Source organism: Odontesthes bonariensis, chromosome 8, assembly GCF_027942865.1.
Source record: "Odontesthes bonariensis isolate fOdoBon6 chromosome 8, fOdoBon6.hap1, whole genome shotgun sequence".
Lineage (NCBI taxonomy): Eukaryota > Metazoa > Chordata > Actinopteri > Atheriniformes > Atherinopsidae > Odontesthes > Odontesthes bonariensis.
Window position 1 is genome coordinate 13,863,564 of NC_134513.1, and position 22,168 is coordinate 13,885,731.

The 22,168-nt window shown below is 44.2% G+C and overlaps 2 protein-coding genes across 3 annotated transcripts; one reads left to right on the forward strand and one right to left on the reverse strand.

Moving 5' to 3' along the window:
* The first annotated feature begins 381 nt into the window (after positions 1 to 381).
* On the forward strand, positions 382 to 9,253 carry usp44 (ubiquitin specific peptidase 44). 2 transcript variants are annotated; one of them, XM_075471823.1, is made up of 6 exons: positions 382 to 465; positions 3,158 to 4,866; positions 6,754 to 6,952; positions 7,135 to 7,243; positions 7,373 to 7,602; positions 7,765 to 9,253. In XM_075471823.1, the coding sequence occupies exons 2-6, from the start codon at positions 3,313 to 3,315 to the stop codon at positions 7,887 to 7,889; spliced, it is 2,217 nt and encodes a 738-aa protein (XP_075327938.1). In that variant the 5' UTR covers positions 382 to 465; positions 3,158 to 3,312; the 3' UTR covers positions 7,890 to 9,253. The 2 variants fall into 2 exon arrangements, with proteins under 2 accessions (XP_075327938.1, XP_075327939.1); XM_075471824.1 differs by having other exon boundaries at positions 413 to 465; positions 3,108 to 4,866.
* A 501-nt stretch (positions 9,254 to 9,754) lies between these two features.
* metap2a (methionyl aminopeptidase 2a) lies at positions 9,755 to 19,012 on the reverse strand. The gene is made up of 11 exons (XM_075471825.1): positions 18,811 to 19,012; positions 15,624 to 15,719; positions 15,454 to 15,516; positions 15,195 to 15,297; positions 14,250 to 14,411; positions 12,793 to 12,974; positions 12,529 to 12,623; positions 12,343 to 12,439; positions 11,252 to 11,355; positions 10,988 to 11,103; positions 9,755 to 10,829 (listed from the first exon to the last, which is right to left on the reverse strand). Exons 1-11 carry the CDS (start codon positions 18,965 to 18,967, stop codon positions 10,577 to 10,579), a joined length of 1,428 nt encoding a protein of 475 aa, XP_075327940.1. The 5' UTR covers positions 18,968 to 19,012; the 3' UTR covers positions 9,755 to 10,576.
* Between the last annotated feature and the right edge of the window lie 3,156 nt (positions 19,013 to 22,168).

Sequence of the window (22,168 nt, forward strand, 5' to 3'; positions counted from 1 at the left end):
AAATGATGAATAAGATTAAACGATTGATCTTGAAGGAGCACAACCACCCAGCAACCACCTGTATGGGTAAATTAACTTATACCCATCTTTACCAGCAGAACCACTGAAATGCATTAATGCAAAAGCACTTCTCATAGAATAATGTAGCGTTTTAAACTTGATTATTCTGCTAAATTAGTCATTTTGACGGGCTACTTTCAGTGTAAGGTGCCACTGGTGTAATTCAAATAATATACCCATACGGAACTGGAAACGGTTGGAGAGGACTACTCAACTTGATACAAGCAACCTGCTGCACTGAAAGAAAATCGGCATCTTCATCGTCATAACCATTAACGTAAACAATAACAACAACAACAACGTCATGTATAGAGGACGCGCTCGAGCCAACACCACGCGACAGGAACTGACAAGATGGCGATCATTTTAGAAACAGAGGAGTTACTGCCGTGAAGGAGAGGCTCGGTATGTTGCTTTCTTTCAGTAATTATTCTTTCATTGCACGTTTATAGCAGTGTACTGGAGCATACAATTGTCCTCGTTGAACGACACCCCGCTGGTTGGTGTCCAAAGCTGGGAGACGACCTCCGGCTAATGAGTGAACTTGTTGGAATTATCGATGTTAGCCTCGTTGGCTAATGCTAGTTAGCATGCTAGGCTAATTTTAGCAGCAAGGACAGATAGGGCTCATTAATCTTTTGAAGATATATATATTTTTTAAAAATGTAGAAGCAGTATGGACCGCTACGGTTTGTGTGTGCTCTACTCACAGTTTAAGTAGTTTCAATCAGCTCTCTTTTGGAGGTGTATGGGGTAGTTTTGTGTCTATTTTTGGATAATTTAGTGTTTTGTAATCCTCATAGCTATCAGTTACAAGTTAGCGGTAGCTAGTAAACATAAGCTGTGAAGCGAAAAAGCTCTTTGAGCTGTTCCACAGCGCGTGTCGTTGTGATGTTGTGTCATACAGTTTGTTGGTTCACTCACCCTTACTTGGCTTTTTTTGGCTTTGGCTCATTTGTTCGAGAGTTAATGTTGGAGTCAGGGGTATTCAACCACTTCAAACCATGCAAGCACAAGGACAAACCAGGCAAAGCGCGCTAACTTGCTGATAAAACTTGCGTGACATTAGAAACTCTGATCAAACTCTCCGTAGGCTCTTTACTATTTATTTAGCAATACAAGACACACATATTTTCTACGTCTAAAGTATGTGGCGTTGTTCAGAAAGTTTAATATAAATAGTGGTGGATAATTCATAACGAGGTGTTACTGTGCCGCGCTATTCCCAATGTTTATTGCTTATCGTGGCAACACGCGAAGGATCACCACGGGGCGATTTGAAGATTGAGCAATCTGAATGTTTTACCACCTTCACAGGATCAGTCTTGGATACTTGACAGCGACCAGAACGTTCTCATATCACAGCCGCCGCACTCATGGCATCCCGATCTGATGAACACGATTGAATAAACACGCCCACTCGCTCACTTTAACTGGTAAACAAACGCCTGTTCTGACTTGAGTTGTCGAGCAAACTTGTTTTGATTCTTATTAAGTGGTTTATTAAACGATGGAGTGACACAGTAGTAAGACATTGAAAAAAAAAAACCTTTCTGAAGCTAGAAACCTCAGTTTGATCCTTTCCTGAACAGTGAAAGGTACAAGTAACCTATTAATTCGAGAAATAAAAGCATTGCAAAATACTTGTTTACAAGTGAAAGTTGAACCCTTGTGTGAAATAGATAGTAGCAACTTCTTATTTCAGATGGCATAATGCAATTTAAAAAATACCGGTTCATCGGTGTGCAAACAGAGTGAAAATGCTCCAAAATACGTGAACACCGGATAAATCTGTGGGGTTGTGAGACAGTTAATGAGAGATTAAAGAAGGCACAATCATACATCAGATGTACAGATGTGTTCTCTGTCTTTGAGCCATAGGCTTCATCTGTAATCCGCCTTCCAGAGAGATATTGACTCATCTATTGAAATTAAACCTTGTGAGAGGGTAAAAAGGAAAAAATAATAATAATTTGGTGAAGTTGTTGACCGTCTCACCTATCTTAGGTTGCATGAAGCAGACTTTTGTCAGACGTTGTTGGTTTAATCCTAAAGAATACGTTGCGTTTCAAAAGCTCTTTGTTTATCAGTTACTTAAAATCTTATTCCAGCTGCTAAAGCCGTCAAATAAAAGTAGTGGAGTAAAAAGGTAGAATGATTTCTTTGAAATAGTATCATAAGAATTGTACTTGAGTACAAAACTTGAAGAATAATCTACCTACTTTCCACCAGGCTCTCTTTGTTGCCATGGGTATTTCCGAGCAGCGTATTTTCCTTTGGTTCTTCTCTTTAATTTCCCCTCTCAAAGGTAGTCCTGTACCCAGACAAAGGTTACACACTTTGGAAGCTCAGACCCCCTCCCTTTTTTTTTTTTGTTGGGTAATCTTGCTTCCTTGACCTCAGTGGGTGGGGGCTAATAGGACTCAGACTCCTCAGGGCCTCCACTTTCTGCTGAAGGACACCGAGCCAGAGGGTCGTGAAATCACAGGCAGCAGAGTTTGTGTGGAGACTGATTGTTTAGGGTTGAAGTTGAGTTTGGTCGTTCTTCTGTATTTGCTCCAAGCTACTCTCTTTTGTTTGGTCAGTGTTTGACCCAGCTTTCCTGCACATTTTCATGAGACAAACCTCTGAACCTCCCTACTCCTTGTTAGCTAAATGTAGTTTATTACACTGGGGTGATTTTATTTCTTATTTTAAGGAAAATACTGTCGTTCCTCTGTACAGTAATCATTACTGTCACCGTTCCCGATAAGGTATTACTTTGCTATTTAAGAAGCAGTGTTTGTCCGGTTGGTGCTTTCACATCCAGGTTTAACCAAGTGAATGTTCCTTACACAGCCATGTTTATTACCCAGTTATTTTATTTTTGATACACGTTGCTGTCGGAAAATGTTAAAACCTACTTGCCATCTGCCCGTTTGCCTCAGTTTGCGCTGTGTTGTTGTGACCTCCAAAAACAGCCAGTGGAGGTTACGAGTAGCGGTGTTGCAATCAGCTTTGCTGCAGGGATAAGTCCTCTTTAACGTTTCTTTATCTTCTCTTTTTAGCTCCATCTTCGCAATCTTTTCTAACTGGATCTGTTGTCCTTCCCTTCCAGCCACTACCGCCATGCCCTGGGAGGGTCCTATTTCTTGGCTCACCATGGTTCCCATGGTGATATGAAGCCAGTGTTAAACGTTGACAGACACACTCGGCGTCCCACACGCGGTCAGTTACTGACTGACACAGCCAGCAGGCCGGCAGGCGTGTGTAATGGACAGGTGTAAGCATGTGGGGCGGCTGCGGCTGGCCCCAGACCACTCCATCCTCAACCCCCAGAAGTGGCACTGTGTCGACTGTAACACCACAGAGTCTATATGGGCCTGTCTTGGCTGTGCGCATGTGGCATGTGGCCGCTACATCGAGGAACATGCTCTAAAGCACTTCCAGCAGCAGCACCACCCGCTGGCTATGGAGGTTAATGAACTTTATGTTTTTTGCTACTTGTGTGATGACTATGTCCTGAATGATAACACCACCGGAGACCTCAAGCTGCTTCGGAGCACGCTCAGTGCCATCCAGAGCCAGCGCTATGAGGTTACGACTCGCAGTGGACGCACCCTACGCTCTGCTAGCGCCGCACCGGATGCCCTCATTCCATGCGGCGCTAGCGAGCTACAGTTGAGGGACGAGGACAGAATGTTTACTGCCCTTTGGCACCGCCGCAGGGCACTTATGGGACGCATCTTCCGCCTTTGGTTTGGCCTGACCGAATGCGGAAAGAGGAGAGAAGAAGAAGAGAGAAAGAGGGAGGAGGAAGAGGAGCAGAAAAGGGCAGCCAGGGAGAGGAGGCGTGCTCTAAAGAGGCAGCTACAGGAGGAGCTGGAGAATGCTCCTCTCAGAAAGAGTCGTCGCTTGCGCCGGAAAAGCCAGAGAGTTGCGGAAACGGCAATCACAACACCAACCTCTCAACAGGCACGCACAAAGACCAAAACTCGTGTGCCCCCTTCTCAAACCCGTAGACCACGAACTCGAAGCCCAGCCACTGCAACCCCAAAGAAAGCCAAACAAACGAAAAAGGCCCTCCCAGCTCCCAAAACACGTAACCGTTCCTCTAGTACCAAATCCAAGCCCAAAACACCCTCAGCATCTCCTCGCACTGCCCAAACCCCTGTGCGCCGCAGGCAGTGTACCAAACAAGCTGGCTCACCCTTTAAACGGCGTCCCACGGTTACTCCTGGAGTGACAGGCCTGAGGAATTTAGGAAACACCTGTTATATGAACTCCATCCTGCAGGTGCTGAGTCACCTGCATGTTTTCAGGGAGTGCTTTCTGCGTCTGGACCTGACACAAGCACTGGAGCTGCTGGCATCTGCCGTCCACGGCCAACTGACAGGGACGGTCTCATCACAGTCCCCCCTGTCCCAACGGAGGGGACTACAGGCCAGCTCAGGCTCCGGCGCAGGTCTGAGCGGCGGGGCCTCGCGCACCCGCAGCATGGAGCTGATCCAACCCAAAGAGCCCAGCTCCAAGCACATCTCTCTGTGCCACGAGCTGCACACCTTGTTCCAGGTTATGTGGTCTGGCAAATGGGCGCTGGTCTCGCCTTTCGCCATGCTCCACTCAGTGTGGCAGCTGATCCCTGCGTTCAGGGGCTACGCTCAGCAGGATGCTCAGGAGTTCCTGTGTGAGCTGCTGGATAAGGTGCAGCACGAGCTGGAGAGCACCGGCCAACACACGACCACTGCAGGTGTGCCACAGAAACGACTCATCAAGCAGGTGCTCAGCGTGGTCAACACCATCTTTCACGGCCAGCTTCTTAGCCAGGTATGACGCACACACACAGACACGCCTTTAATCACCTTTGTCCAACAACTTCATAATAATAATAATAATCTAAATCTGACTCACCATAATGCTAACACACTTTAGATAGACACACATTTAATCATCAATCATAAACTCTGATTACAGTTCAGCAGACCTTGGGAGGTTTACAAGCAACACTAAACTTGCTTTCAACCCTGATGTGCGACTTTAGAATGAGATCAAATGTGTCTCTGCTCCTCTTGATTTTTACCAGGAATAAGTGCTGAACATCACATCAAGTAATCAGAGTTTAAGGATTAAGAGAGTGGGGAGAGTGAGCTAAGGACAAGTGATTAATTCCTACTTATAAAGGCTGAGCACACACACTGTGACACCTGCTCTTGCTGAATAAAAGGCTGTGTGTGCGCGTGAAGGGGTTTTCCAATGGGAAGGGCAATTTTCCAACTAATGAAGTAATTCAAAGTGTGGCAGTTCAAATTTGTTGCCAAATTTGTAGTTTATTCTTCGTTTTTAGAAAAGTAAATAAAAAAAAAAATTAAAAAAAATCCAGATGACGAAAGCTTAGATTTTCCGTGATTCTTCTCCACACTGTGACCCTCGCTGTGACCCTCACTGTGACCCAACCCTCACTGTGACCCAACCCTCACTGTGACCCTCGCTGTGACCCTCGCTGTGATCCTCACTGTGACCCTCACTGTGACCCTCGCTGTGACCCAACCCTCACTGTGACCCTCACTGTGACCCAACCCTCGCTGTGACCCTCGCTGTGACCCAACCCTCGCTGTGACCCTCGCTGTGACCCTCGCTGTGACCCAACCCTCACTGTGACCCTCGCTGTGACCCTCGCTGTGACCCTCACTGTGACCCTCACTGTGACCCTCACTGTGACCCAACCCTCACTGTGACCCAACCCTCGCTGTGACCCTCGCTGTGACCCTCGCTGTGACCCAACCCTCGCTGTGACCCTCGCTGTGACCCTCGCTGTGACCCAACCCTCACTGTGACCCTCACTGTGACCCTCGCTGTGACCCTCGCTGTGACCCTCACTGTGACCCTCACTGTGACCCAACCCTCACTGTGACCCAACCCTCGCTGTGACCCTCGCTGTGACCCTCGCTGTGACCCAACCCTCACTGCGACCCTCACTGTGACCCAACCCTCGCTGTGACCCTCACTGTGACCCTCGCTGTGACCCAACCCTCACTGTGACCCTCACTGTGACCCAACCCTCGCTGTGACCCTCGCTGTGACCCTCGCTGTGACCCAACCCTCGCTGTGACCCTCGCTGTGACCCTCGCTGTGACCCAACCCTCACTGTGACCCTCACTGTGACCCAACCCTCGCTGTGACCCTCGCTGTGACCCAACCCTCGCTGTGACCCTCGCTGTGACCCGACCCTCGCTGTGACCCGACCCTCGCTGTGACCCGACCCTCGCTGTGACCCTCGCTGTGACCCTCACTGTGACCCGACCCTCGCTGTGACCCGACCCTCGCTGTGACCCGACCCTCGCTGTGACCCTCGCTGTGACCCTCACTGTGACCCGACCCTCGCTGTGACCCGACCCTCGCTGTGACCCTCGCTGTGACCCTCGCTGTGACCCTCACTGACCCTCGCTGTGACCCTCACTGTGACCCTCGCTGTGACCCTCACTGTGACCCGACCCTCGCTGTGACCCGACCCTCGCTGTGACCCTCGCTGTGACCCGACCCTCGCTGTGACCCTCGCTGTGACCCTCACTGACCCTCGCTGTGACCCTCACTGACCCTCACTGTGACCCTCGCTGTGACCCTCGCTGTGACCCTCACTGACCCTCGCTGTGACCCTCACTGACCCTCACTGTGACCCTCACTGACCCTCACTGTGACCCTCGCTCTCTTCTGCAGGTGACGTGCCTGGCTTGTGACCATCGCTCCAACACTGTGGAGCCCTTTTGGGATCTGTCTCTCGAGTTCCCTGAGCGCTATCACAGTAATAGCAGAGAGTCGGCGGCTCAGGCTTCGTGCCATTTGACGGAGATGCTGGCCAAGTTCACCGAAACTGAAGCGCTGGAGGGAAACATCTATGCCTGTGACCAGTGTAACTGTAAGTGAAATAATCTCACTCTTTCTCTTTTAGTAAGATTTGTCTGTGTTCTTTCTTCTCTTCCTTCACCATTTTCCTTTTTAAAGAGTAATCTACCTTATATTTACCTCCTTGCTGCTCTCAGGCTACTTGAAAGGCCACTGGTCGCAGTGCAGTAAATTAAAATGTTTGTACGTTTGCAGCTGCCAGACGCCGGACCTCTTCCAAACCCGTCATCCTGACCGAAGCACAGAAACAGCTGATGGTCCATAAACTGCCTCAGGTCCTCAGACTTCACCTCAAACGCTTCAGGTAAGATGATAGTCCGCCTAAATCTGTCAGTCGCAGGAAAAGGCGGTTATTCAGTGCAAGGGCCGTTGTACGTTTTAGTGGAAACCCATTGGCTGACTTTCTCTTTGCTGGCTCCTGATTGGTCTGCAGGTGGTCTGGGCGGAACCACCGGGAGAAGATCGGCGTACACGTCAGCTTCGACCAGCTTCTCAACATGGAACCTTACTGCTGCAGAGAGCCCTCACCCAAAGGCAGCCCCAGCTCCCCAGGTTCGCCACGCCCAAAGTACTTCCTCTACGAACTCTCTGCTGTGGTGATGCATCATGGGAAGGGCTTCGGATCAGGCCACTACACAGCTTACTGCTACAACACAGAAGGAGGTGAGTCAAATCAAATAGCCTGTAAGGAGCATTTGTTTACTCGTTAAAGGGAAATTGCTCTGATTTTTGTGGCTCTTACCGAGTCTGGAGAAGGCTGAACATTTCTAAGTTCCAGTTCCATTCAGTTGTATAAAACACGACTCCTTTCTCCCTTTCCTCCAGGCTTCTGGGTTCACTGTAATGACTCTAAACTGAATGTGTGTTCAGTGGATGAGGTCTGCCGAGCTCAGGCCTACATCCTCTTCTACACACAGCGAGTAACTCAGGACAAAGATCGGCCGCTATAGGACCGCAAACCCCCCTGAAACCCCTCCTTTCATCTCCGCTGCATCCTGACCGCTCAGCGAGAAGATATCAGCACAGCCCCACTATTGCTCTTTTTCTGGCATTTATATTTTTTTACCTGGTAGGCTGGGACTTTTCTTTTTCTTCTTTTTTTTTTTTCCGAGTTTATTTTTCTAAATGAGGAAAGAAAAGAAAAAAAAGTGTGAAAGGACTTCTTTTTAAAATGTGGTTCTGCTATGTGAACTTCTTGTATATGGTGTTTATATGTAGGTATTTTAAAAGAAGAACGGTGTTGTGATTTTATGTACATTTGTATTTTATTAAGAAGAGAGTATCAGCCAGCAGACTGGCCAGGCATGACCTTAAATATGTGAGTGTCCTCAACTGGTATGCCCACCTGCGTCTGCTGGCTAGTTGATTGTAAGTTCTGTTTGTTCGTTTTAAATCAGCTATAATGTTCCTCAGTCACTTTAGATAGTTGACCCAGAACTGGACGTAGGGTTGTAACGTGTCTTTTACTGAGTAGAAATGGCCTCACTGTGCTCCAGAAAGCTAAAAGTTGTGATAGATTTTGATAACGTGGCCACACTTTTGGGCCCTTTTCCTGCCAGAAATGCACTAATTTCTACAGAATAGGCTGTGAGCATTATTGTAAGTGACTGTATTCGTTGGGTGTTAAAAAATCTGTACGCAAGCGAGACCTCAAGCCAAAGTCTTGGGGAAAGAGTTTGGAAACGCCTCTCAGCATTTCCAAAATGGTTAAAAATTTGCTGTTTTTAAAAAAAATGTTTTTATATATTTTCTTCCCTCTTCATGCCAAGGGGAAGAAGTTTCCAAAGGGATCATTTTCAGCTGAATCTCACCATATTTCTGCTCCAGAATGTATCTGTCTTCAGAGTATGAACCCCACCCCCAGGCGATACTACCACACAAGAAAAGTGCCCTTTATCCTGACAAAGCAGATCTATTTTTATAGTTCATATCAATTTAGCCAAGTGAAATCTGCGCTGCCGCAATTCCACGCAGACCAGCATTTAGATGAATGTATTTTTTTAATAAAATCCTCAGAGGCCATCAGCTGTTGAAAAGAATTTTATACAACTTTCTTTTTTTCTGATTGTTCCAAAATCACCAGCAATTACACATTTTACTGTTCAGTTATATTCTCTATGATTTGTCCATTAGAGAATCGAAGCACACCTCATCTTGTTTTTGGTCTCTCATTGTCTGAGGGTTAATTTTTTGCATTTTGGTTACTACTCCATGGATGTGTGTGTATGTGTGTGTGTGTGTAAATTTTATGGAAGTTATACTATGCAAATTGTTACCTCAATTTTTTTTTTCTAGAAAAAATTACCTCAATAAATGAGAATATTTTTTCATTTTTCTACAAAAGATACCAGTGTCTTCTTGTTCATCTCTCCTGGCCTATAAAGACCGGTTTGTCTGATCTCTGCTCAGCTTTCCACATTAGCTAATCAGCAGTTATTTAGTTAGTCACAGCAAACAAACGGTCATTTTGAACGTGTTAAGCTAGTCCGAAAATAGAAATAAATCCTTGTTTTCAGCTTCTTCTGCCAGCTCAAACATAAATATATAAAAATGTCTGATTTAATACTCAAGGGGACTAATGGAACAGAAAAGACTCATTAAAGAGCATGCCTAGTTAATAACTAAACTATGAGCTTTATTAATAATACATGAGCCCATGACCACTCCGAAGCTAGCTTCTTGAGAGATGACCATTTAAATTCCTCAATGTTTAATCCGTACATTAAAATGTTTTATAACTGAGAAAATATCAAATTATTCAACAATATTTGTGGCCATGTTTTGTTTAATTGGAGATAACAGAAGAGACAGCCCACAGTGAGCAAAAAATTATTTTAATATTTTTTTTCTTACAAAAACACTTTTAGGGAGAGTTCAAAATGAAGCATTTTAACTGGGAACATACAGTGGCAGCAGGCATTTCAGAGATATTGTACAAATATCAGAGGAACGAAGACTTGAGGGCCAGAGTGCAAAGTTCCCTCCTGTAGCGACGAAAGCCAGACAGCTGCAGGTGCTTGGTGTCTGTATGAAGATGGCGTTTATAACTACACCACCCCGAGCTTTAAATGTTAGGAATTGTCTGTATGCAGAGATTGCTGGCCATGCACCAACCTGACCACGACTTAAAGCCCTCAGCAGCCTCGGTGCCCTCAGTGAAGGGACTAAAGTACTGAAGGCTCAGAGTGGAGCCATAGAAACTTAAAATAAAAGGGAGATAAAAAAAAAGAAAACTTCCCACGCTCACCTTCCGTTTGACGACTGGGGTTGCATTGAATTCAGCGGCAGCTTTAATACGTTAACTGCTTAACTGTTAACAATTTCATGTTTTGCTAAATGAGGTCTGTGGGACACTCAAGGAAACTACAAGGCTTCCTCCGACAGAAAAGTGTTGGCTTGCTTTCATTTCTTTAGCGGTGGTTGATGATGGCAAAACTCAGAAGGCCGCTCCTCCTTCCTCAAAAGCTGCAAGTGGTACATTGTAGAAAGACCACAGTAATATTTGGCATCCACTGCGGCTCCTCTGAGTCAACCACGCCCTGTTTTAGAAGCTCCTTTTCTGTTTTTTTTCTCTAACAGGGTCTGAAGATGCTGTGAGGCGGTGAGGGTGGTCTGGCTGAAATGTGGGGTAGGGGTGTCAGTAGTCGTCTCCCCGGCTCACCACCTCCTTGCAGGTGGGCCTGAGTAGGATGGTGTGCTCGAACTGAGCGGTGTAGCAGCCCTTGGTGTCGCAGAGTGGAGGATAGGGGTCCACAATGCCCAGGTCGCAGAGGTTCTTCAGAGCCATCAGGTACTTGCTCTCGCCGAGGCGGTCCAGCCAGCGGCGGCAGAACGCCAGCGTGCCGAAGTTCTCGTTGATGACATTCAGCAAGTGTTTCGCCCGGGGAAGCCTGGAGAGGAGGGCAGGAACAAAATGTCAAAACGAATCTCGCATCTGAAAGACTAAAATCAGTTAACCATAGCATAGCATTTAAAGTAAATGACGTGGAAAGGAACAACATCGTCTTGGGAGTGACTTCATGCTGTGTGCAGGAGGTCAGATGCTCACCTGATGGGGACGTGGCCGACATCAAAGTTTTTCATATAGTGAGAGCACTCCATGTCGTCGTGGACCACACCTTTACCTGTGCTGCCGAATGTCTCGATGGCATAAACCTCTCCCTCCTGTACGGATAAAACAGAATCAGCAGAGATAAAGAGGACTTCCCTTTTCTTCTTTTCGACACCACTGGAACACCGATAACACTTCAACTGAAACAAACTAAAGAGAAACCGAAAGAAGTATTAGGTTTAATGGGAGAAACGGACTCACCTCCATCCTTGTTGCTTCCCCGCCTTTAACAATGGGCACCGTCTTTCCAGCGTGTATCCGGTACTGACCGATTGAATGACCGTTCAGGTTTCGGATTGGCTTCACTGGAACAGAAGGAGCAAATTTCACAAATAAGACTTATTAAAAAAAAGTTTTATATACAGCTCATGTGAGGAGTTGCTTGCTTCACAATTCGTGTGGTTTTGGTTCACAAACTTGTCTCTTGTTCTTTTAAAGCGGCACTATGCAACTTTTTCATGGTCATAAAATTGCTTGGCAATCATCAGATTGCTTGGCTGACCCGTTCTGATGAAAACGGTGACATTTCCATCTCCATCTGGTGGCCCTAGCCCGAAACAGCGCTTGCAACTTTGCCTGTGGCGCCGCGTGCTTTGTTTACCTCTGGAAGTCTCGCGACACACGAGAGCCGAGAACTACTGCTTCACGGCAGGTCTAAAGGGCTCTGAGCCGAGCCAGGGAGCCTGATAAGACACACCTCTCCCATTAGCTGTCGACGGCTAAATTGAATGCGGTTAGCTTCTAGAGTAGTAATATATAATATGGCTAGACTGTCGCCTTATTTTCTACGGAGCTCCCCCTACAGCTTTGGGGTGTGTATTGCATGGTAAACAAACCCCGTATTACTGAAAGTTGCATAGTGCCGCTTTAACAAAACGTTAAACAGTTATAATCAATGGATTCCCCCAATGAATCAATTCTTCAGGCAGCTGAAGAATATCAGGAAAAACATGGTTTCCACTACTATCAAATTTGTCATTTTTAAGTATTACTGGCTTCTAGCGATTATAAAAACGACATAAACTTGAGATCAGGATGCCTTTAACTCCTTAATATCCCAAACTCAAACCCCATCAGGGTGTGTCCTGTTTAGTTTTACTCAAAATTATGTAAATAGAGACTTTGGTCCAGCTTTTAGTGTAAAGGAGGACCATGACAAACCAAATCTGTGGAAAAAAACTCTTATCGAGCTCACACAACTGTATCCTTAAATATCAAAACACTAGTCGTGTGTGCGTTTGGTGGTGGAATTTTCTAGATAAAACTTGTGGCGTTTTCACGTGAATGCGTACCTTGGTATGTTTTGCCATCAAGCTCGACCTCGTAGGACTCCATCACCTCTTGGATCGCCTCTCCGATGTCACACAGACGCACATCGATGCCAGCGTTCTGCAACAAACCAACAGGAGAGCATCAGCTCCGGGCTCAGCTCTGACCGAGCAGCCGAGGTGTGGTCTGTTTGTGTGTTCGAGCCCTACTTTGATTCCAGTATTGGTGGCATCTTTCACAGCCTCCAGCAGCTTGTCGTACTTTGGGTTAAATGTGACAGTGAAGGCACAGTCAATGATTCGCCCTGCAGACAGACACCAACAGAGAGGAGAACTCCCTTCAGGGCCTGTTGCTCTATATATTTCAAGAGGATTCTTGTTCAAGATAAGTGGCCTCATTCTGAACAGAATCAGAGCTGTACATTTAATTACAATTCAAAGGCTCCGCTTTTCAACCAGAGCAGAACTAAATACCGTTGATGTGCGTGCCGAAGTCGATCTTGCAGACATCGTCATACTGCAGGACGGTGGTGTCTCCGGCGTTGGGGGTGTAGTGGGCAGCACAATGGTTCAGGGAGCAGCCGGTGGGGAAGGCCAGGCCGGCGTTCAGCCCGTTCTCCTTTATCAGCTTACGGGAACAATCCTCCAAACGCTCGCTGGAGGAGCAGACACACAAAATGATCATAAAAAATGATTCCTGTTCGGCTTCCAACAAGGCGAGAGCTGAGGATGAGGTATTCCAGTGGTATCGTTTCTTTTCTAAATCTAATTTAAAAAAAAAAAAAAAAAAAAAAAAAAAAAAAAAAAAAAAAATTCATGAAACTTGAAAGCAAAGGTAGAACAATATGTATTTTTTATTTAGTTGGATTGCATCCTTTAATAAAAAAATAAAGGCAAAAATTAGCAGAGGATGACCCCTTATAGTTTTTCTCATGTGGGTTAAATTAATTCTCTAAATATGGAATAAACCTTTTATACTTTGGGGGCTTTAGGCAATTGGGAGGGGCAGATGAGTCTAAGCTCTAGTCATCAGCCTGAAAAGAACACAAAATCTAGGTTAAAGTCTCGACATCAAACAAAGCAGAAGCGGAAATGACAGCTGCCATCACCCGAGTCTGAGAAGAGAAACTGCACCTGAACACACCTGCAAAAATGACCTCCAACTTAAAATCTACACCTGCGCGAGAGGAAATAACAATTGACACGTTTGTGAAGGTCTTGTCGTAGGTGTGCATTTAGATGAAAAACACCTGCGTTTCAATTTAAACTAACACATAAATGCTTTTTAAAAAGCATCCGTGCACTAAACAACAACAGTTCACGTCACATTAATGTACAACGTAGTTGATTCACGAGGCTGGCCAGTCAGACCAATCAGCTCTCATTCAACTGGTTGAATGTTCGCAAAAAAGGCGTCGGCATTCACTGGGGCTCCAGATGTTAATGACAGCTGACTCTTAGCTTGCTGTATACAGCTTCTGAGAAAGTGGATCGCATTATCGATGCTCGCTGACTCGCACTTCATGATCCTAAACGACCTGCTCAAGAGTACAGTGGATACATCCAAACAACCTGTACAAGTTATCCTTCTACAATATGAATGCTTAACTCATAACATAATCTAGGTCATTCCGCAGCACTCTTTTCCACCCACTGTGCAAATCGTCTGGAGCATTTAAAGTGAACGAGTGTGCAGCAGAGGTTGGTACTTCATTCTCTTTTCTGCTGACTCTCACAACATTATTGTGGATACTTCCAAATACACGTGGGATTAATAGCCAGAACAGTCATGAAGGAGCCTCGTCCCTCCCACACACAACGCCCCGAAAACAACTGTTGCACTTCTACCGTTTCATACAGACAGAAAAACGTGTATTCTCTCAAACACCACGGGTGGAAAAAAATTAAGTCAGTGATTAAAGCATCCTCACCAGATTTCGATCATGGTCATGCCGGGTTTGAGGAAGCTGCGGACGTGCTGGCGAACTTGTCTGTGGGCCTCCGCCGCCTGCCTGAAGTCACTCCACATCTCCTCATTAGCTTTATCCAGCACTCGCTTCTCATCGCTGGTCGTACGCCACGCCGCACTGCGACTGGGAGACGAAAAAACAAAACAACAAGACACATTCTTACTGAAGGCCTCAAAATACAGGTGATGTTTTACAGGGGGTGGATTTAGAGAAGAGCAATGCTGGACAGTCGATGCTGGAAATAAACACATTCCCACCACGGGCTGTAACAACAACAACAAAGCTGCTGACTCATCGTCTGGCTACTATCACCTTTCCCAGGGCCAGTGAGTTCATCTGCACAGAAACACTGAAAGATGGCTCCCTCGGGAGCCTATTTCAATTTTTAAATACAGTTTAAATAAATAAAGCTGTTCAGATGGTTTGCAACTCAAACGAGGACTTAAAATGCCAATTTTAATGCAAATAAGCCACCTGGACGGTGAGAATATATTGATATCATCTTTGTTCTGTAAACTAAATATGGTCCAGATTAAGTGCCCGCCACAGATGCCAGTGTTGCTGCTCCGAAGATCAAGTCTGCAGTGTAGAATCACTAATCACTAATGACCCCGTTTCCTAAGAGCTCTAATAAAGAAGTGTTGGAAATCTCTCATCCTGAGTTGGCAGAGAAAGTCTAAGTAGATTAAATCTCTGGTTCTGTGTCTTAATGCATACAGTGCAGGCTGGAACTTGAGGAAAGACGGGAATTTTATTAGCTTGTGTAATTTCATTAATGAATACACTGACAAAAAAAAAAAAAAAGAGGGAGATGTAAGCAAAAGAAAATAAACTCCTATATTGTAAACAATCCCAGAGCAGTTAAAATTCCAGTGGTGAGAGTGTAGGTGCGTTTGCTCTGCTTACCCATCCTGAGAAGCAGGGTATTCACATTCCTGTCCGATGGGGAACACTCCATTTGGGTAAAATTCGCAGATGGGCACAGATGGCGGGTCAGTTTGAGTTTTGGCTGAAAGACCAACAGGAAAACGTAAAAAGAAGCCCATCAAACTCCATCATTGAGGCTGTAATGGGTCCTGATCTGCAATGAAGCAGGACCTCGCCTCACATGACTCTCCCGCTTTTACATCTTTTAACGCTCAAACAAACCAAAACATCATCTTACGTCCTTTCTTCTTCTTTTTCTTCTTCTTCTTCTTCCCTGCCGCATTTTCTCCGTCATCTCCATCTGTGAGACAAACACACCCGTTTCTAGAACATCCATCGAGTCAAACGTTCCAGGGCGATAAATGGATGACGTCACAGGCAACCGTTAATCAAATGTTAAACAATCACCTTCCTCGCCATCTTCCTCCTTCTCTTTTTCATCTATCGCCTGCTTCTCCAGCTGTTTGGTTACTTCACCCACTCCATCCACCTCCGTTTCAACAGCTGCAGTAGAGAGCAAATTGTTAACAGCAACCACGTGTAAAAAGCTCAATAAGTAACGTGTTGATTAAGAAAAAAAAGAAAAAAGAAAGTGCTTTAAGTCCAGTTGGATGTGTAAAAAGGGGCATAGGGAGCAAATTAAAGCTAAAACTGAGCCCATCCAGATGTGCCAAAACATGTTAAGCAGGAGCCAAGGTGAGATATGAGTGTAACACTCATACTCAAGTTTATTCTTCTTTATTTCCTTATTTTAAGCCTCATTAAAACGTTTGCAAAAGACGCTAGGTGCAACCAAAAAGCCACAAGTGACTTGACCAGGTGCAAAATTCCCAACAAACATTATTTGACTTCGTGACAAACGGCAAATTGTGTTTGCTAAGAGCAGAAAATGATGAAGAAAGACTGTGAGAAAAAAAGAAAAATACTGGTCGGTGATGCAGTCGAGGGAGATGATGATTGTGATGCAGCAGAGTGTATAATGCATCTCCAACATGTGTAAATAAATTATAATAAAAACTATATATGTAAAAGTGAATGAAGTGTGTTGTGACCACGTGGAGCTGAATAATGTGTAAAACAAAAAAACAAAGCCCCAGTTTACAGATTAAATAAAGGGTCAGTAACTTTAAAAGTATACCATAGCTCCCCATTTTTTGGTAACAATTGTGACCACTTGAAAAAAATATTGTAAATGCTGATTGCAGTTTTTGATGGTTGACTTTTTAATGTTTACACATTAATGAACGGAGCATAAAAAGTCCAGAAACTGTGTCGCACCAAATTAAAATCATTGCAAGCCTACACTTCTAGGTAGAAAACTGTATCTGGATGCATTCAGATCGGATTTCTCAGGCTGCAATTGGGGGTGGTCAGGGACATTTATGATAATCCAAATGCAATCCACTTCAAGCACACACCAACTGTGTTTTGATAGTTGTTAGCATTGATTTGATCTGGTGTGGTCCCACGTACAACCAACAGAAAACAGAAAAGCTGACGGTGCACATTTTTAAGCAGAGGCGCTCTGAAACGGAGGTCATCTAAACTACAAATAACTCATATTACCACTCCTTTAATTTTCTAATATCGCATATGTGACAGAGCTAAATTCATTGAAATGTATCTAATGGTTCCAGAGTAAATGTCATTGTGAAATGTGCCTTTGTCTGAATAAAGCAATACCTCGGTTATCGAATGTATTCGTGTTTACGGCGTCGTTCTGTTTGTTGCTCAGCTGACAGATGACTGTGTGACACAGCTTACGTGTTTGATTGCATGCAGAGCAGGCCACTCAGATATAGGCATGCATGTTCACACAGGACACACTATAATACCGGGTGTGAACACTTACACCCACAAGGTGTCCATGTTGTTATGAGAGTACCAAATGTGAAAAAGCCCTAAGGGCTCTGTTCAGGCATGGCATCAACATGCACCCTGTGTAAAAATCCCCAGTTGGTCTTTAAAACGATTGAGCTGGATTTGTCTGAAACGTCCGGTGCCGAACAAGGTTTAATTCAACTGAAAACACGACAGAACAGGCCCACTCTGGCTGGGTTTGGATTTTCTCTGTAGACTGGGAACAGGAAGTGAGCTCTTCTTCCGTTTGTCAGAAAAATTGAATTTACCGACTGAAAACAACAACGCGTTTTCTGTTTCAAGATGGAAATTATGCAGACAGATGTGCCCCGACCGGTTTCGCTTACAGCTCAGGGCACACGATAAAAGTTACGTTGTGGAAAATTAAATTAAAACCATTGTATCAATGCTTGTGGTGGCATTAATGAAAACATTGACACAAACAGGTTTGATGCAAGGACACAGACAAAAAAAAGCAAGTCTCTTATAAATGTCTTCATAGCAGCAAATAAAGAACCATGAAGAGGACATCTGGAGTATTTTCAGAAATAAAAATTACACCCAGGTGTCTGAAATAACGTACAATAAGGATTCTCTTTATAGTCTAAAGGTAATGTACATTTCAAACCTGAAAAATCAAGCGGAATTAAAGTGCATGACAATATAGGTACACTCTTCCAATAAGTTTGTGATTGCGTTTAACATGAATTAAAAATAGAAAAATGTTTCAAAACTTCAAATAACTTAATTGCATTTGGCTCAAAGTCAAGGGGACAGACGTTTGGCGAAGTCTTAAAGTGGCTGATTGTTTAAGATACAATTATTTTTGGTGTTCTTCCTTACATAATAACTCTGACAAGGGGACACTTACGAAACAGGAAAACTTGGCTGAGCTCAGCGCAGTCAGCTAACAGCTGCCAAAAGGAGCGGCTGAACCACAGAACGAACCGCGTTTAGTCTCGAAGTGAGCGCTAAGATCATTTTTACAACAGCCGTGATTCGTGTCACTGGCCTCGGAAGAGGTTCTGGACAAGAACCGGCGTGTTTCGTTTGGCCTGACAGGCCACACGGCGACCCGATGTACACCACTTTCATCCCGCATGGCTAATGTGCTGCAGCAGCAAGTTGCAGCTGTTCAGTAAGCCCGCTTCCGGCGGAGCTTTGAAAAGAAATTACCACTTACGTTGCATTTTCCTCACAAATGGAGGAGCAAAAGCCGCAGGCACGTAATAATAAACACTCAATTATTCTAAATGGGCTCTAAAGCATAAAATTAATCGATTTTTATTATTTCAAAACGAAGAACCTAGGTTGCAGGATTATTATTTGACAAGTTACCATGATGATTTTGAGACTAGCCTCAGATGGAAAAGCACCCAAACCATAAAGACCAGGCATAACATAAGCTAGATAACTAGTGTCATCGTGTAAACCGGCATTACTTCTTTTATAAGAACAACTTCCTACAACACTGTACTCACTTCATTTGAGCATTTTTCCAAATACATACAGAACAACTGCAATGAACAGTATTTCGTTCAATTGGCCGCCACTTTTTATCGAGCGGAATGATCGTCGATATAATCTTATAGTGCAAAAAAAAAACAACAACTTTAATTTGAAAGCAAGATACCACCATTTCCGACTTTGACATCGCTAACTCTGGATACCTTGACGCAGCTCCAAAATTAGCTTCGGAAGCATGTTAGCACGAAAGTGGAAGGGACGAACTCACCTGTCGTTGCAGACTTGTTCTTCTTCTTCTTTTTTTTCTTCTTTTTCGCTGTCTCTTCCACCGGGTCGGCTTCTTCCCTGTCCTCGGCCTCCCCGTTCAGGTCCCGGTCCTGGACTGGTTTCTGGTCCACGACCCGCTCCGCAGCAACGTCCGCCATGATCGCAGGCGCTGCTGGAAAAGGAAGCGTGAAGGATTGTGGGACATCTGTGTGTAATGCCAATCTGTGGTAATGCTGCCTTCCATGACACTCGGTGGGTTTTTTTGAACGATCACTGTTATTTTTAATTTGCCGTCGAAGATAAAGTTAAATTAAAAAATGGTCCTAAAATTATGATTTAAGGTTTTGCAAAGACATAATACCAAGATTAAGCAACGATACGGTTATAATTTCGCTGCCACTTAAGTTTAATTTAAAGAGTTTAGCTGTTATTTTATATTCTAAACATGTGTCTACAACTGAAATGGCATACATCTATACTTAAATTTAAAGGCCTGCCCGTGTCGTGTGCAGATTCATCTTATTTTTTAACTTGTTTAAATCCCTAAATGGGCTTATTAACATGTGTTTTCAGAAATTTGAGCTTAATGAGAGCAAGTGAATGCCTCACAAAGTAAAGCATGCCGAATCAGCTGAAGAGGAGCAGGAGCCTAAAAAGGAAACACGTGCAGTCAACTATTAATACATGGATAATAAATGCACTGTTAAATATAGTTAATAAGGTAATAGTGATATGAATTCGGCTGGATAAAAAAAAGCGAATAAGTAAATGTGTCAAAACGGTATTGACACAAATTCTTTAGAAACAAACATCAATAACATTTAAAACAAATTTTTACGTTTTCTGTCACATTCTCATACATGACAATAAGAAAAATAATTGTCATTGCACACGAGCATCAGTTGCAGTGGTAAAAAATCGCCACTAGGTGGCGAAACCATCACAGGAACCGGCCTCGGTATAAAAAATATCAAGCAGTAAAGTTGTGTTTTATATGATTTTAGTTTAGAGTTATTTTAGTTGTGTTGTACTTTATACTGGAAAGCGTGCCACAGGTTTATGTGTTTCATGTCTAATTAAAGTAATCTTCTTAAAAGTGTTAAATAACATAGTTGGGTCGATTTAAATCAAATTACCATGCTCAAAGCACCGGTCCCGACTTTCTAAAGGCACAAAATGATAATTACATATCGTAAGTAGAAAGTATTGCTTCCTGAGATATGTATATTTTTTTTTGTTTTCGATTATTAGATTGTTAACACTGATCCGTGACGATGAGAAAAAGTATTTTGCAGAGACTACAGCTCAATGCAAAGTGAGATTGAATTATTCAGCTCTGTGTCTGGGTCACAAGACACATCTGGGGAATTTTACAGGGTTTTTCTCTAATCTGAGCCTCTTTTGTTAAAACCAAATGAGATTTATATTAGATCTATTAGCAACGTGAAGTTAGGACGTCTTAAATAACTTCTAACAAATGCATATCTGAGAGTGTTACATAAATCAAGGCAGAAAACATAGGAGTCTCTGATTTTATCTTTATCAATGTGTTAGTTTTTTTTCTTTTTAATGGAGCCACCGTGCATATTTCTGTTAAATCTGAATCCGATAGGTAACTAGTAACACCAGCAACGTTTCTCTAACGAAATGCAGTCGAACGGAGGTGCAGCATATGCTGAAATAAAAGGCGGCAGGTCTGTGTGTGTGCGAGCCTCTAAAGGCTGGAGGGGCTTAAAGAAGGGGCACAGCAGCTGTTGCGGGTCAGACAAAAGCAAAATCCAACAAAACGTGTCGAATAACCGACCCAACCTGTTTCTCAGCTCCCCTGTGAAACATGAGTGCGAGGACAGATTCACTGAACACTTCCAGAATGGTATTTTATTTCACGCTGGAAAATGCAGGAGGGGTCAAGACAAGGCAAACATGGTGACATGAGGGACCAGGGGGTGGAGGTGGAAGAGGGGGGGGGCAAACATCAGGACTGTCAAGACGCCTCATCTGAATGTTGTGCTGCCCCCCCAACGCTCATCTTTTTCCATACCCGTACACATTTTTGCCACAATTCATTACATTCACGTTCAACAGTTCAGTCAATCCGTTTCCGCCGAGCGTGCCCCTGTAAACACAGACACTGAGAAAATGAGATTGCGTCACACTTCATGAGTTGCTCTTAGACAGGACAGCGTATTCCAAAGATGTCTCTCGAAATAGGATTGCAAATGGACCGTCAGCTTTTTTTGTCCCCCATTGTGTCCCATCAGACGGCACCGAGATGGATTGCAGAAAAACGGGGCCGGACAAAAATAGCACAACATAGCGTTCGACTTCCCCTTCCTGCAGAGCTCCCTCCAACATGCATCTGTTTGGGAGCGATCAGCTGAGCTCTGCTTTTTACAGTGTTCAGACAGAAAATGTTCCTTGTGAATTCCACAGGAGGGATTGTTTGTGTTCAACAGCCCACAAAATATCTGGGGTGGAAACTGCAGCAGGTTTTCAGCAAGAGCAGATTACCGCAGGTTCAGTTCAGGAAGCCTTTGTTTTTTTTTGTGTCGTTTGAATTATATTTTACTTTTCTTTTGCGTCACTTCCTAAATTCAAGCCCTGATTTTCTGTAGTTTTACACTTTCTATCTTGCTCAGATTACATTTAGATAGGCTGATCTCCAAGCCGTGTTCACACACTTTCCCGGCTTAGCAAAAAGTCAACAGGGACACGGGGGCTTTTCAGAGGAGAAACTGGTGACTTCTGGGGTTGGACGGGAATGTTCATTAAAATGATTTGTCAAATGTGATTACGATCCAAGGCAGACGGCAACAACCACAACAAAAAATATTTGGAATAATTCAAATGAACAAATTGAGGGGGCACACGGGAGAGCTACTTAACTTATTCGAGACTGGATGGGACGTCACAGGAGGAAATGTTTAAAAGAATTGTTGGTCCTAGATCTGTATACGGTAGTCATAAAGCTGACTTTACCCTTTAGTTATACACCTAACCTCATTGACACACAAAGTCTCATTCTCAAGAGAGAGGAAGTAGTGTCACAGCAGGGCCCGTCTCCCATCATTTGTTTTATAGATTGTTTGATTAATTATAAGTTAAAGGCTTAATACAGCTGCAAGCAAGTACTTGCTCAGTGAAGACAGAGCGATATTACTGACGTTTTTGTCAGACCACAAGCTCTGCGCTCTCTTTGAGCCTTGTATTTGCCGCTTGGGATTTCTCTGTTGTGACACATGCATGTTATAAGTTAGTGTCTGAGAGAGCAAAGTTCTGGGCTTTTGTCTCACCTGAATGAAACACTTTCCTCAGTTTAAAAAAAAACTCCCACAAAGACAGAGATACGATCTGTGTTC

Coding starts and splice junctions, on each gene's coding strand:
- usp44 (XM_075471823.1), top strand. CDS start 3,313: ATGGACAGGTGTAAGCATGTGGGGCGGCTGCGGCTGGCCCCAGACCAC. Junction 4,867..6,753: donor ACGGCCAGCTTCTTAGCCAG/GTATGACGCACA, acceptor TCTCTTCTGCAG/GTGACGTGCCTGGCTTGTGA. Junction 7,244..7,372: donor CTTCACCTCAAACGCTTCAG/GTAAGATGATAG, acceptor ATTGGTCTGCAG/GTGGTCTGGGCGGAACCACC.
- metap2a (XM_075471825.1), bottom strand. CDS start 18,967: ATGGCGGACGTTGCTGCGGAGCGGGTCGTGGACCAGAAACCAGTCCAG. Junction 12,975..14,249: donor ATGACCATGATCGAAATCTG/GTGAGGATGCTT, acceptor CTGCTCCTCCAG/CGAGCGTTTGGAGGATTGTT. Junction 12,624..12,792: donor CTTCGGCACGCACATCAACG/GTATTTAGTTCT, acceptor GTCTGTCTGCAG/GGCGAATCATTGACTGTGCC.